Source organism: Canis lupus, chromosome 17, assembly GCF_011100685.1.
Source record: "Canis lupus familiaris isolate Mischka breed German Shepherd chromosome 17, alternate assembly UU_Cfam_GSD_1.0, whole genome shotgun sequence".
NCBI lineage: Eukaryota > Metazoa > Chordata > Mammalia > Carnivora > Canidae > Canis > Canis lupus.
In genome coordinates, this window is record NC_049238.1 from 56,644,981 (window position 1) to 56,657,145 (window position 12,165).

Consider the following 12,165-nt stretch of genomic DNA (forward strand, 5'->3'; position numbering starts at 1 on the left):
TTTCTGCACTCTTCACATAGCTGATGCCTAATCCTAAGTCTCAGTCTAAATGTTACCTCCTGAGAGAGATCTTTCTTGATCATCCCTCCAAAATAGGATGCTTTCAGGTAAGAACCATGTCTATTTCCTACACCATTTTACTAAGAGCCTAACATGACATGCTATCTGTGCTCAATGAATATTTGTTCAGTGACTGAATGAGTGGTGAGTGCATGAATGAATAATGTGGGAAACAGGGATCACCAGCCCCAAAGCCATAACATGCCTTGGAAAATACAGACCAGACAACTCCCTTGACCCTATCTGCTTTCACTGCAGCATTATATAGACAGAAGTCTCAAGTGTCCTACTAAGCAGAACAAGGTCTATTAGTAACTGCCCGTGCAGCTAAAGTTATTCTACAGTGGTCATGTTCAAACTTACTCCAAGGATAATGAGGAGACATGGAAAGTACAGAGGTTGGGGGAGCATTTTTCTTCACTGATTTGATTTCCATAACCTTACAGTTTTTTGTGGGTTTTTTTGCGTTTTTGTTATTTTTTTTTATTTTTTTATTGGAATTCAATTCACCAACATATAGCATTACACCCAATGCTCATCCCACCAAGTGCCCCCCTCATTGTCCATCACCCAGTCACCCCAACCCCCACCCACTTCCCCTTCTACTACCCCTTGCTCATTTCCCAGAGTTAGGCGTCTCTCATGTTTTGTCACCCTCACACTGATATTTTCACTCATTTCCTCGCCTTTCCCTTTATTCTCTTTCACTAATTTTTATATTCCCCAAATGAATGAGACCATATAATGTTTGTCCTTTTCTGATTGACTTATTTCACATACTGATTTGTATAGTCTGCATCGTAGAAGACCGTAGCACATGAAGAGGTGTTTGCTGGCTTGCCACCTTTGGTTTTAATAATTTTCACTGACTTTTTGCCTAGTAACATGCAGGCAGTTAATAAATGAGGTATACGTCACAGTGCACAGTGTAGACATAAATAGCACAACCTACAAAGAAAATGAAACTTCAATATCCTGAGTATGATTTTACAATACTGAGGCTGAAAATGCCTCCCCTTATTAACACTCTCTTAGTTATTCTTTTTTTTTTTTACCATATTTCTTTGAAAGGTGTTCATCAAGGAAGAAAAAGAAACTTAGCCCATATAAAAAATAAAAAAATAGAAAACCTCTGTGCTGATTTGATTGAAAAGTTAGAGCACAACTGGCTCAATAGTTTAGGATATAATGAGTGGCTCATAACTCCTATTGGATTTGCTTACACAAACCTGGCTGTGGTTTCAGACTTCCTATCTGGTTCATGTAGCCAATTCTCATCAAGAAATAAGACTGTGTTACCTGAGGAGAACAGGGCTGTGTCTTTTTGAAATCTAGTTTCCTGTTTGGGAAAAAAAAAAAAATCAAGGCTCAGCAGCCTTTTCCCCTTAGAAAAGACAAAGACTCTGCAATGGAAATTTCCTGCTAATTCCATGAGGACAGGCTGGCGTCAGCTTCTTCCAAGAAAAAGCATTCGGTGTAGAGTCACCTTTATTCCCACCTCTACTACTTCATTCTCCACGATGAGATTCTGGGCATGGCATACCTTTCCTCTCTGCCTTAGGCCTGCCAAGTTGGCACTCCAAGAGCAAATAATAGTAATAATAACTTCAGTATGCTAGCAGCCCTGGGAGTCTATGGGTCAGTCAGCAAGGGTGGGAGGAAGGAATGGGAAGGGGGGAAAGAAAAGCATAAAATATTTCATGAAAATAGAAACTCTTTCTTCACATTTCACTATTACTTATGTCCAAAGAAGCAGAACCACAGATATGTAAGGAGACTGGTAGTGGAGGTATGCTGGCTAATTATTCATGCAGTCATTTTCCAAGCACATATTCAGTGCTATGCACCATGGGACAGACACAAATGCCTTAGAGTTACACAGATGGAAGACTCCTTCCTCTTAATTAGTGGTTTCTGGGCTTCAGGGCAATTCTAATTCCCTCCCTCCAACATCTGAGGGATCAACATTGATATTCCAGTTACTTATTCTATCAAACAAAAAGAGTTACATCTACCTACCATCTCTTGCCATCATCATTTCATAAAATAAATGACATTTTAGTATCAAAAAAGTAAAACGGACAAAATAAAATACAGTCTATTTAAATGAATGTTTAGGTATAAAACGCCCGCATATTATCTGTATTTTTTTCATTTCTCAGTGGACTATAAAATTTTTCTCCATAAATTGGTAGCTGAGAGGTAAACCATTGATTTGTAAATGAGGATTCTGAGGTGGAGTGATTTGTCAGAGGCAGTACATTCTATCAGCTGCAGAGGTGGATCTAAACCGTGAGTTTCCTAACTCCCGACCTGGTGTTTTCTACCATGTCAAACTGGGTTTTGTAGAGGCACAATGTTTTGTTCTCAAAAAGCTCAAAATGCTGAGAGGAAGACTGGGCAGGCACATAGCTTAGAATGGGACAGGGTCACGAGAGAAGTAGAGTTTGATGAGGGAAAGCTCATTCACAGCTGAAAAGGTAAGGAATGTGGTAGAGGAAAATGTAAGGAAGGTTGGTGTTTGTACTGAACTTGAAGAATGGAAGGAAGCTAGATGAATAAAGATGAACAGAAAATTCATTCCTGAAAAGACAACAGCACACGCAAAAGCAAAGCAGCTTCAAAGTGCCAATAACAGTAAAACTCTCACTAGATTGCTGAACTTTTGTGGGCACGTGATGTAGATTAGCAGGGAAATGAGCCTAGAAATGTAGCTGGTAGCTAGCTACAGAGGACCTTAATAGAAATACTTGGGGGGATCCCTGGGTGGCTCAGCAGTTTAGTGCTGCCTTCGGTCCAGGGCGTGATCCTGGAGTCCTGAGATCGAGTTCTGCATCAGGCTCCCTGCATGGAGCCTGCTTCTCCCTCTGCCTGTGTCTCTGCCTCTCTCTCAATCTCTCTCTCTCCTCTCTCTCTCTCTCTCTCTCTCTCCCTCTGTGTGTGTGTCTCATTAATAAATAAATAAAATCTTTAAATAAAAATAGAAAGACTTGGGATCTTGGACTATACTTACTTTAGCACTGAGGAGTTGACAATTTTTGACAGGGAAAGGATGCAGTTGGAGCTACGCTTTAGGGAGACCCATCCCCCCAAAAAATAAAATAAAATAAAAAAGGAAGACCCATCCCTCAGTGACTATATGTGATGGCTCATAAGACCATAAGACTCAGTTGGAAGCTGTCATAACAGCCCAAGGTGAAGAGAGGGCAGGTCCAGAACAAGGGCAAAAGCAATAAGATTAGAAAGAAAAAAATATTCCATCAGTAGAAGCAATACAGTCTGGTGGCACATTGGATGTGTGGAGAGTCAGGTGTCCAGCCAGCCTGGGTGTCATGATAGAAGCCAACAGGAGACATAGGCTTTAACAATGGAGAGGACCAGTGGGAGTGACAAATGAATAGAATATCTTGGAATATTTTGCTTACCAGCAACAAAACACCAAGTTCCCACCATTCCAAATGTGAACTTGCTACAACTCTATTGGTCTAGACTGGTATGGGGGTTAAAAAAGAGTTGACACACACAAACATTCAAATAATTTCCAACACTTGTGTGTGTTAGCTGCCTCTGCTTGAGAACAATTAATTGTTTTCCGCCCTCACTCATTAAAAAGAATGCAGAAAAAAAGAGGAAGAAATTATTATTTCAGAGCTAACAGAGAACTTAGAAAACACAGGCTAACTGCTCATTTTCTTGAAGAACTCAAAGCCCAGAAAGAAAATACTTTGCTCAGAATGACACAGGTAGCTAGTGGGACATTTAGGATGAAAACTTAGGTCTCCAGTGTGGAGGTTTCTTAAAGAGTTAAAAATAGATCTGCCCTATGACCCAGCAATTGCACTGCTGGGGATTTACCTCAAAGATACAGATGCAGTGAAACGCCGGGACACCTGCACCCCGATGTTTCTAGCAGCAATGTCCACAATAGCCAAACTGTGGAAGGAGCCTTGGTGTCCATCGAAAGATGAATGGATAAAGAAGTTGTGGTCTATGTATACAATGGAATATTACTCAGCCATTAGAAACGACAAATACCCACCATTTGCTTCGACGTGGATGGAACTGGAGGGTATTATGCTGAGTGAAATAAGTCAATCGGAGAAGGACAAACATTATATGGTCTCATTCATTTGGGGAATATAAAAATAGTGAAAGGGAATAGAGGGGAAAGGATAAAAAATGAGCAGGAAATATCAGAAAGGGAGACAAAACTTGAGAGACTCCTAACTCTGGGAAACGAACTAGGGGTGGTAGAAAGGGAGGTGGGCAGGGGGTGGGGGTGACTGGGTGATAGGCACTGAGGGGGGCACTTGATGGGATGAGCACTGGGTGCTATTCTATATGTTGGCAAATTGAACACCAATAAAAAATAAATTTATAAAAAAAAAAGAAAAGAAAACTCAGGTCTCCAAAGGGCTAGCCTACTGTTGTCTGTGGAAAGTACACTGCCTTTCCTTAGGAAGACTGGATAACATTTCATTTCAATTCCTCTTTTCTCTCCTAGGCCTCCTAACCATTCCCTTAAAAAGAAATACATAAGGTAAATAATTTTGCCCTGAAATGTTAATTGTTCTCATTCAAGACAGTTGAGGGAAATAAAAACACGGTAGTAGGTGATCTAGCTCACAGAAGAGAATAGTTTATGCTACCTGGCGTCTCCACGACAAGTCTGAAAATGATTGCTAGGTAACAGAATGCAGACCTCAAGATTCCTGGGGGAAATACCTGAGGTTATTTTGCTTTACTAGAAGACATTATGTTATATGAAATCATATCTACAGCCAAAGGGAATGTTTAATAATCATGTACATTGATGTATTCAGGGACTGGAGACTTGTGAAACAGGCAAAAACCATTATCTTGATATCAAACTGGGCAGAATTGGGTGTACATGACTCATCTCTTGAATTCACCAACACAACATGAGAACAGAAAGATAAAAGTAGTTACCTATTGATTATAATACCTTCAAGGGCCAATGCAGGTCCTCTGATTCCCAACGATCCACTTTCTTCTTTTTTTTTTTTATTTATTATTTATGATAGTTACAGAGAGAGAGAGAGGCAGAGACACAGGCAGAGGGAGAAGCAGGCTCCATGCACCGGGAGCCTGATGTGGGATTCGATCCCGGGTCTCCAGGATCGCTCCCTGGGCCAAAGGCAGGCGCCAAACCGCTGCGCCCCACTTTCTTCTTAATAAGCAATTTATTTTGTAAAATTGCCTCTACTCCCCACTCTCCTTCATGCCTGTGCTGACCCAGCAATTTCCCAACATAGGCTGACTACTAGTAATCAGATGCTGGGTGTGTGCCAGAGGCTTTACTCATGTTCCCTCATCTAGTCCTCATCACTAACTCGATGAAGCCAGGACATTTTCAGACGAGGAAACACTGATGAGTGGAGGTAAGAAATTTGCTCAAAGTCATCAGTGGAAAGGTCAGAAATGAGACCAGATATGTCTGCTACCAAATCCTATGAACTTAATCATGGTGTCCAGCCCCCAACCAACCACCAAGACCCCCACCCCAGTTCAGATGAAGACAAAATATTCATATGAGAAGAATGTACTCAGACATGGGAATGCTGTGAGAGAAGGCAAAGGAATTGGGAGGAATTTCAGGCAGCCATGTTTGGTCTTCTTTCATTGTCATTGTCGCGGTGAATTGTGGCTGTCTAGTTTCAGTTTGGGTCACAGTACTGATGCTCTTGACCTCTACAACTGATCTCAGTGAGGCAGCAGAATGTCCATTCACCAGTGTTCTAGTTTGCCCTACAATTAAATTCTAAAATTGTAATATTTGTTACATATCTCTGCTTTCATAAGAAACTAATAATTAAAATGGTGGCTGGGTGTCTTGGAAAAAAGTCTAATCAGTTATTCAGAAAACTTAACGTTGTGCTCCCCCTCTCCTGAACCACACAGTTAATTTCAAGATTCCAGTTGCTCCAAAGGGCATGTCTATATTGCTGCACTATCTTGTTTCAGAGCTTTAAAAATCTTGATTATTAAAGATTCCTGTAAGGACCCTCTGTGGCCTCTGTTATTTTGCTATCTAAGGAGCTTGAGAGGATTCAATAGCTTTTAAATGCTACCCAAAGCAAACTAAAACCCTTTCTCTACTTTAGATCAAATGTGGCAACCACAAGGAAAAACCTAAAATCGGGCACACTTTACAGCTGCTGAGAAAGCCCAACAAGTGTATAGTACTTGTCTACCAGACTAAAGGGTTGTTGTATATCAAGTTCCTCTGGAGGCAACATCTAAGGAGAAAACATCTTAAGAGTTTTATCCACATGCAGTATGAAAGATCAAAATACTCTTACTATATGAACCAAAGATTATATCACTCACCTTCACTTGCCTGACACATAGTAAGCACTCAATAAATACTTAGTAAATGAGTATTTTTCCTCGATTTCTTTCTTTGTCAGAGCACCAAGCATAGTATCCAACACAAAAAGATATCTAATATTGTGGTAGAAGTTCATTTTGCTCCAAGCAGGCCCAAAATCAAAATATGCAGACTTTCAAGCAAAATAAACAAGCAAAAACTCTTCTTTTTAGAAAAGTATTCACCTCAGGATCCTATTAATTAGACAAATTGTCAAAAGATGAAATACAGTGTAATTTGCAAAAAAAATGAGATGCATATGCAACTTTCAGGGAATTGCATAAAGTGAGATCACTTGTAAGTCCATCTACTTACCCTCCTTGAAAAAAAGAACATTGTCTAGAATGCCCACAACAATTCCAGACTTGGCATCTCTCTTCCCTCTCCCCGTACCTCACTCCCACTTACTTCCCCCATTAGTCTGCCAATTCTCATGTGTGTCTTATCATCAGAGAAAGCATCAGCTCTTCCAGGAAACCTTCCCTCATTCCCTAAACCCAAAAGCACCCTGTCCACATCTCTGTCATTAAATTATTCCACTGTTTTATCATTATTTATTTACATGTCTTTCACTCAACTAAAACTCTTCTTGCTTATGGAGAAATAAGTCAATCTGCTCGATTTCTCTATTAAGACTGGAATATTGTAAGTTCTCAAACATTTATGGAGTGAATGAACATATTGCTGACCTAAAAACACAGATGTTAGGGTGTGGTTGGTGATCACACAGAGGTAAATTTAGTCTGATAGTGTAAATGGAAGCAGTGGGTCTTCAATGGATTTTGAGAGGCTTGATGACTTTGATGTAGCTGATGCAGGGATACATGGAAAATTGCAGAAAAGAGGGAAGGAATGAATCAAACCTTGGTACTTGCAAAGGAATTGCAAATGATGAAGAACGAACGTTTGCCACATTGCAGGAGAGACCATGAACACGGGTACAAGTGCAGAGAGACATGAAAATGACTTAGGAGATTCAGTCCTCCTGGTCAAAGATTTTGTCTTTGATCTAAATCTAGACTATACCAGCTGCTACTAGGCATCATGGCCTTGTCATCACCAACATAGCATTTGCACAGCAAGCCTGGCATCTCTCATTCCAGCTTTTCGGTGTCATGTAGAAGGACAAAGCATTTCTTATCAAAAGCATGAATAAGCTCCTTTAAAAGCAGATACAGCAGAAGACTCTCAAAGGCAGCCTCTTACCTGCTGGTTCTGGTAGGCTGTGACCGTGGTAAACACTGTCTCAGGGAAGTTGAATGTTTTCACGCCATCCCCAACAGGGACAGGTTTGGTGGGCGACAGGTCACTGCTGAAATCCTTGCGGATCACGTGAACCCGAGGCTGGTATTTGTGCATAGAGTGCAGAATGATCTGAAATGAGAAGGGGCCATGTTATGCCAGAGTTGCTCAAAAGTCCCTACATCTTTTCAAACTCTCATGCAAACACAACCACAGGAAAGAAGCACTATAGGAAGAACGTGGATTAGGGGGCTGGGATGTGTAGGAAACTGGAAGTCAGTGTACTTGCCTATGGCAAGAAGGACTAAGTGACTGGATAGCACTACATGGACCCAAACAGCAGAGTATCCCAATCATGGGGGGTGGGGTGGATGTGGTAGTGCCTTAATTGGACCATACTGAATAACTGTCCCAATACCAAAGACAGCACTCTGCTAAAAAGTCTCAGAATCTCAGGGATCCCTGGGTGGCTCAGGGGTTTAGCAGAGTGTGATCCTGGAGTCCCAGGATCCTGGAGTCCTTCGGCCCAGAGTGTGATCCTGGAGTCCCAGGATCAAGTCCCACATCAGGCCTGCATGGAGCCTGCTTCTCCCTCTGCCTGTATCTGTCTGTCTGTGTGTGTGTGTGATTAATAAGTAAATAAAATCTTTTTTTTTTTAAAAAGGGCTCAGAATCTCTATGTGATAGTTGCTCCCTCTTTCACATTTTCATCATGGGCTCATGCTATCTTTACATTCTTTAAGCTGTTATCTACACTTTGTTACCAAATTTATTGCCACTCTCTCATATCCTGTGAGTGAATGGTGTATGTGTGTTCTTTCTTCCTTGGAAAATTGTCATTTCCTTAAAGACAAGAGCCATGGTTTTAGTTATTCCATCTTCCTGTAGCACCCATCTGGATCCTGGCATTTAGTGAAAGTTCTATGTACTCCTGGCCATGAAATATAAATTAATAACATCAAGTGCCCTAATGATACCTGGAAAGTTTTAAGATCTATTCTTCTCTTAAAAATAGATACATTTTCTTGACAAATCAGCCCAAACCATCACTTCAATCATTTCTCTGAGTTTATTGTCCCATGAGTCATTCCACTGAATGTTGTGATTTCCTTCACCATTTTTAAACGTGTCCTGTGTTTCTGCCTTCAGACTCTCCCCTGTCTAGACTTCGGGTCCCTGGAACATGAGAACTCTGATAAACACAACCCAATGCACAGCAGACATTTGCTAAATGTTGGATTTGTAATAAATGAAATTTCATGGGAGGAAAAAAAAGAACGTATGCTTATACTTAAAATGATTCAAAGTGGCATAGAGATTCTTATTTTACCTGTTTGAAAAAGCCTAGAACTAGTCAGCTCTAGAGCCAAAAGGGAGGAAGAAGGAGATGGATGGGATTCTTTGACTCACATGTCCTTGATCATCCAACTCATTGTTGGTCAGCTTGAGTTTGTCGAAACTGACCACCTGTCTCATCCAAGTGTCTCCAGAAGCTAGAGAATCAGGGTGTATATAAACTCTTGGGGGCACAGGGGAGTCCGCGTTGCCAGCCACCATCCACTTGGAGCTGTGGTACACATATCTGAGGTGGAAAGGAAGAGAGGAGAAATCAGAGACAGAAACAGAGAGGGAAGAGAGGCCCAAGAAGCCAGAAGAGACAGGAGGGGGAGAGATGGAGAGAAAGCAAGATGGAAAATAGTAGGGATTAAACAGAGAATACAAGACAGCAAAAGAGTAGCATAAAGAACCAGGGACAATAAGATAGAGATGAAAACATAGAAGGAGGTGGGGTGGGGGAGGGCAGCAAAGGGTTGTGGTTAATGATCAAAGCTGCTGCCCTCACAAGGAAAACATTCTCACAGTCCTTTTTCTTTCTTCTCCTTCTCCTTGCCTTGCACCCCTGTGTGCTCACAGGCATCCTGAATCCACGTGTCTAGCTATGGAAAAGGTATTTTACTGCAACCTTTCACCTTTCAAATGCAAACCATATAATCCGTTGGCCACTTGTTCAGGATTTGGTTCCTTATTAAAAACATCTTCCATATTGTCCTATAAAACACAGCCATGTGCAGAGACCCTCCAAGCCCCTCACTTGTTAACCATTTCCTTGCTGAGAATCTGAATTTTGAGGCATTTCTGGAGACCCTTTGCCTCAGTGCAACCATTCCCAGAAACACCACCAAGTCCTCCCAGTTAGTGTTTAGTGTTTCTTTGATGAACCCAGTTTTGAATATCACCATCATCCACATTCTCCCACAAAGCCACTGGAAGTGATATGATGTTAGTAGCAAAGGAGGTCAGTTTTCTGGAGTTTGTCAATTGCCCTGCAGTTCTAAAGAGAGTTCTCTATGGATTTGTCACCTCCTTGCTTCTCACTAACAAAGAACCACACAGGATCTGGATGCTAGCAAACAGAGGCACTCAGTCCAAATCACAAGATCCTCTAAAATTGATTGGAAGCATCTCTTGTCCTAAGTCCTGCATCCAGATCACTTCTCTCTTAATCAGCTCTCTCCCTCTGCCATACTAGTGCTGGCATTTCCCATTCATTCATTCATTCATTCATTCATCTCTCCCCTCCTAATTCATAGAGCTAGCACCAAGTTCTCAAATATTTCAAGAATAAGACATGATTCACTGATCTGATTGAAATCTCAAGAGATTGGTTAAGCCACAACTTGTTTCAAATAAGACTGATGTATAACCCATCCAAGAGACATAGACATTGTGTTGGACACTTACTATAATGACTTTGAAGGAAAGTTATTTAACAACTCACTCACAACCCATATTGATAAGCAATAATTCTGCTTCACTAAGTGTCCTTCTTGAAATCTTACCCAATTCTCCTCTTCTTCCCTTCCATCATCCACAAGATAATCCATCAGTTATATGATTGAATATACTGCACTGGTCCACTTCTCCTCTGCCTCTCCAAAATAAATCATCTCAACTCACTTAGCATTTCATAAACCAAATCATTCAATGTGTTAATCACTTTCAATGTGAACTGAATTAACTTTAGACTTAATCCATAAAGTCTAAATCCATTGATTTTTGCAACCCTGACAGACACTATACAATCCCACTCTCTACAGAGATGGGGAGGGTTCCATACCAAATGATTACTAAGTCCTGATTTCCAACCATGAGTGACTACTTCCTACATGATGCTTTGCTACAAGCTATTGGTACTTCCTCCATCCTTGTTCCCTATATAGTATACGATACAGTGCATTGTTAAAATACTTCATCTAAGGAGTTTAAAGAACTGTCTTGGAATGATAATGGAATTACCTTGGAATGGTAATGTCCACAATTCCACATCCCAGAGTCATCATTACCTGTATCTTTTATTGTCCACAGGCACAATGTCCATTGCTATGTAATACTGCTGGTGTGGATCCAGGCCAGTGATTTTCACTCTCATGGCAGGAAACATCCTCCTATAAAGGGGAATAGGCAGTAAGCTCAACAATCACAGAGGGAGAAGGAGCAGGAGTAAAGGCTTGGAGAGCTTCTTCTTATGAAGAATGATAAGCAAACCAAAGTCCAGTTCCTCCAATTCTCAAAGTTGCCTGCTTTTTTACACTTTGGAAATTATTACTATAAAATATGCTGAGGACTCACTGAAATGGCACCTCTTCTTGCTGCTTTAAGGATCTTCTCTTTATCTTTGGAATTTGCAAGTTTCACTATTAAATGTCGAGGTGTTGAGCGGCTTTTATTGATTTGGGGGGGGGGTCTCTCTATTTCCTGAATCTAAATGCCTGTTTCCCTTCCCAAATTAGGAAAGTTCTCAGCTATGATTTGTTCAAATACATATTCTGGACCTCTGTCCCTTTCAGTGCCCTCGGGAACCCCAATTAACCTTAGATTTTTCCTTCTGAGGCTGTCATTTATTTCCCTTAACCTATCCTCATGATCTTTTAATTGTTTTTCTCTTTTTTCCTCAGTTTCCCTCCTTGCCATCAACTTGTCTTCTATATCACTCACTCGTTCTACCTCGTTAACCCTTGTCGTTAGGACCTCTAGTTTGGATTGCATCTCATTTAATTGATTTTTAATTTCTGCCTGATTGGATCTAAATTCTGCAGTCATGAAGTCTCTTGAATCCTTTATGCTTTTTCTAGAGCCACCAGTAGCTTTATAATTGTGCTTCTGAATTGGCTTTCTGACATTAAATTGTAATCCAAATTTTGTAACTCTGTGGGAGAGAGGACTGTTTCTGATTCTTTCTTTTGAGGTGAGTTTTTCCTTCTAGTCATTTTGCTCAGTGCAGAGTGGAAATGGCACCTCTTCTTAACTTAAATTGACCTACTTGATGACTCACACACTTCCAAGAGCTCCTACCATGCCCTGATTTATATTATTAACCTTTAATGTGATTAGATTGATAATGTATGTGTATTTATACATACATTTCCTATCAGATTATAATATTCTTGAAAATGCTTACACTCTTACACTTA

At 40.7% G+C, this 12,165-nt stretch overlaps 1 protein-coding gene across 5 annotated transcripts in view; it reads right to left on the reverse strand.

The window, feature by feature from the left end:
• TBX15 (T-box transcription factor 15) overlaps window positions 1-12,165 on the reverse strand; it is a 110,162-nt gene that overhangs the window by 34,108 nt on the left and 63,889 nt on the right. For all 5 annotated transcript variants that reach the window (XM_038561905.1, XM_038561909.1, XM_038561908.1 and 2 more), the window contains exons 3-5: window positions 11,038-11,139; window positions 9,104-9,275; window positions 7,658-7,825 (exon numbers count right to left, since the gene is read on the reverse strand). In XM_038561905.1, the coding sequence (XP_038417833.1) occupies window positions 7,658-7,825; window positions 9,104-9,275; window positions 11,038-11,139 (442 nt within the window). The remainder of the gene's footprint in view (window positions 1-7,657; window positions 7,826-9,103; window positions 9,276-11,037; window positions 11,140-12,165) is intronic.